Raw genomic sequence first — 4,081 nt, 5'->3', positions numbered from 1 at the left:
CTGCAGTTTTCCCTAACAGAAAGCAAAATTTCACGCACACTCTTTGTTCCTTCTGGTCGGCCATCTCACTAATCGCCAAAGGGTTGAAACAGGAACGCACACAACAGAGCACCACAGACAAACCACTTAACTCAGACTGACACCAGCTCAGTAACAGTCGCGGGAGACCCCCAGCTAACACCACCTAGCAGCACAACTCGTAACTACAAAGCATGCGCGCGCAACAGGTCGGTTCCGGTTATTTTTTGGTCCCCCTTCGTACAAGTATCGGCTACAATTACTTACAACGATGTTACTGGTTTCCACAGTTTGCAAACCCTACAAACAAATCAATTCACTCTATCACGATTCACTCGTTACAACTAAACTCGGTGACTACTACAATTCAATTCAACTCGTAACTCTCCGCTGGCTAGATTCCAACTCAACTCGTAGACTACTGCCTTGAGAACTGTCTTCGGCGGCTATGTAGTTCCCTTGTAAACCCTCAGCCAGACAATGGGAAAACAGTTACGTAATAGCCACCACTGTTGTCTGACGCCGTGTTTGCCCGTTACATAATGGGTACCGCTGTTATTACCGTTGTCTCTCGCAACCACTCTTTAGCCGCTTTGTTTAGCAACTGGTGTTTACTCGCTTTGCATAGCGACCAGCGTGCTGGGACTCAGCTCACTTCGGCTCCGCTCAGCACGTCAAGGCTGGCAGGGAGGGAGGGGCGTCATCCGTAGAGCAACATGTCACAATATATATATATATATATATATATATATTGTCGCGTGTTTTTGTGTCTGTCATGCTATAAATAAGTTCACGTAGGCCTCAAATTCCGTAGAACATTTACTGTCCTTCACGCTTACACAATCATTTACACCCGCAGTGTTGCGATCACTGCTTACTATAATTCAGCGACACTCTCGCTTGCTGCTCACCCGGCTTTCATTCCATTCACTGTTGCCTGTTGCCCGTGTCAACAGCGGCGTTGCGTGCCACATCACAGTAGGAAGTGGTGCAGCGTCAGAGCGGGAAGCAGTGCCGCGTCACAGCGCGGGGGGGGGAGCGCCGACTCACTTGCCATGCCACCGCGGCCAGAGCCTCCACGCCACCACTGGGGAGGGAGGGAGCGTCCTCCATTGTGAAACACGTCACAATATATATGCAGCAGGACACGTGCACCCTTTGGGAGTGCTGACAGTTTGATCTTGGGTTTGAAACCAAAACAAACCCATGCAAGGTCATGTCAGAGGTTCATTTGTTAGCTCTGAACAATGAAATCGTTTATCAGGGTACTGGTTTCGATACTATTTACGTTTAGATATGACTGTTTATGTCCTGGTCAGCCAAATATAGCCCAGCTTTGTTTCTAGAACTGATGAGGAAATATTACAATTGAAGAAATGTATAATATTTGGCAATAATAATTCAAATGGGCCACAATCAATGGGACACCCTCAAAGATTATTGGTCAAGAGATGAGCAATACTACACTCCATTCTACCATAAAACCATGGTACGAGACCGTTTCTTCCATATTTCGAGATTCCTGCATTTTGAAAATAATGAAGCTCCTCCAAATCGAGACAACCTAGAGTATGATAGCCTCTGGAAAATTAGAAAGGTTTTTGATTATCTGAACAACAAATTTTGTGAACTTTACAATCCATCAGAACGTCTTGCTGTTGATGAAGTCATAGTGCTCTTCAAAGGAAGAGTGATGTTTCGTCAGTATATTCTAAAGAAACGCAAAAGATTTGGTATAAAAATTTACAAGCTTTGCGATTTTCTTCGCTATACTTATGACATGACAGTTCATTTAGGGAAACAAAAGCAACTTGTGACAGAAGAAATTACATCAACACATGGCATTGTTCTCCAGGTAATTCAAAGAGTAGAAGGCTTGGGACACAAAATTTACATGGACAATTATTTCAGTTCTCCTGCATTATTTGATGATCTTTTAGACAGGAAAATAAATTCGTGTGGCACCATTCGCAATGATAGGTGTGGAACAGCACAAGAAGTCAATGAAATTGAAAAAAGGGGATATTCTTACAAGAGTCAAGGGGCATCTAAGTGTTGTTCGTTGGAAAGACAAGCGTGATATGTATGTTCTGACGAATATGCACCCTCCTCCATTGGATGGCAACTTCCAAGATGAAACTGGCCATGCTGTCAAACCCCATGTAATTGAAGACTACAATGCACATGTGGGCTTTGTGGATAAATCTGACAGGATGGTAAACAGTTATGGCATTGCTCAGGGGACATGGAAGTGTACAAAGAAATTGTTTTTCCACCTTCTAGATTCTTCTATTCTAAATGCATATCTATTACACAAGTCATGTGGTGAAAAAATGACATAAAAATTCTGTGAAATATTGGTGTGGGATTTGATTTTTCAATCACATGAGGCTAATATCACGGTCAGTGGCGTTTCTTGGTGGAGGCCAAGTTCATCTGGAGCCCAACTTAGTCGACTGAAGGTGAAACATTCACAATATTGGCCAACCAAAGGGAAACAAAGACGTCGCGTTTGTTCTCAAAATAAGAAAAGCAGAAGCACACTCTTCTATTGTAAAAAGTGTAATGTTGAGCTCTGTGTGGTGGACTGCATCAAGAAGTGGCACACATGCGTCAGATTGTGAGGTATCGCAAACTGTGAAGTGATGCAGTTCAAACTCGCATACAGTCTGAACGAAATATTATTGTATATAGTGTGATTATATTTACAATATCACCATGATTCAAGGTTGCAGAAAAAACAACGGGTAAGTCCTTTGGAATTTCATAACATATATATAATAAAGACTATATTTTGCATTTCATGACAAAATAATCACAGTTAATTTTCATTTGTAAAACTTGCGCTTTTGTGTATATGTAGAAAATTTTATCGTCTTTCAGGTTCTTTTTAGTTCATATTTCTATGTTGCATAGAACGGAAAATATGCATTTTTGTCTGAAAGTTTTCAATGTTAACTAATTAGGGCAATTTAAATTCCGGCCGTACAGGGCTGCTGGCAATTTAAAAGTCCGTACGTTAAAGGTTAAATTAATTACTTATGAATAACATGTAACACACCAATTTCCTCTTTATCGAAAATCAAGATAGTAAATACAACTCCAGCATGAAGCCCTACTTTCTGATACCTCTTATGAACCAGACTTTACCTGATCTGCAGGCTTCTTCTGACTAGGTGATAAGCTATGATGAGATCTCTGTGTTGTGGAGAATCTCTCCTCCGTTGCATCTCAGCCTGGTGGGCTTCAAGGACTGCCAACTGTTTCTCCTGCTGAATACGTGCAGACATCTCTTGTCTGTGTACATATGATAATGATCACTTTATTAAATTTGTTTTTATACTGATTTACTTTCTTAAGCTCAAGGTTTATGTGGTGCTTAACCAACTACAGAATATTTAGTAATGCAGTCATGAAAGCAAATCTTGATTAAGTAAGCACCCTGATAACCAATCTGACATATAGAGAATAATGAGTATGACTTTTGATAGAAAAATAAATACTTATGGACTCGTGTACAGTTTCATGTCCCGATCATAACATGCATTTTATAAAAAAGTATACTGACTGATTTATCACAACCATTGCTTATGTAAGGCCAAAAAGTTGTCTTCCAGTCATGATATTTAGAATGATTCATGACATACTGCATGTACGTATCACTGCGATTTGAACTGCTTCATGTGTTATCTCTGTTTCTTGTGTTCAGTATAAGTTGACACTTATTTGCACATGTATACATGCACAGCGAATTATTGGCAAAATGTAGGACTTGTGAGGGGAATATACGTGATCCATGCTTGCGGGCTTGCAGAAAATAGTGGACAGGAGGTTCGTTCTTTAATTAGTAGTCAGATGTAAGTAATGAGGTTATGTTGGTTTAAGAAAACCTTTAACTCTTTAGTTAAGATAACACAATAATGAGAACACTGAATTATCCTTCAATATTTCTGTATCCCTACGACAGTCACTACATATAGGAAATATTGCTGCATCTGCATTATTATTTAAACCTTAAAGCCATATTGTATTATATGCAATCAGAAGTTAGGGGATGGACTTT

The 4,081-nt window shown here is 40.2% G+C and overlaps 1 protein-coding gene across 1 annotated transcript in view; it reads right to left on the bottom strand.

The window, feature by feature from the left end:
• The window catches only part of LOC111869952, an 8,566-nt gene that overhangs the window by 3,119 nt on the left and 1,366 nt on the right, over positions 1-4,081 (bottom strand). Inside the window, exon 2 of the mRNA XM_023861851.2 lies at positions 3,169-3,315. Within this exon, the coding sequence (XP_023717619.2) occupies positions 3,169-3,315 (147 nt within the window). The remainder of the gene's footprint in view (positions 1-3,168; positions 3,316-4,081) is intronic.

The sequence above is a fragment of the Cryptotermes secundus genome, unplaced genomic scaffold, assembly GCF_002891405.2.
Source record: "Cryptotermes secundus unplaced genomic scaffold, Csec_1.0 scaffold1285, whole genome shotgun sequence".
NCBI lineage: Eukaryota > Metazoa > Arthropoda > Insecta > Blattodea > Kalotermitidae > Cryptotermes > Cryptotermes secundus.
The sequence above is the reverse complement of the archived record's forward strand: the minus strand, read 5'-3'. Positions and strand labels throughout refer to the sequence as shown.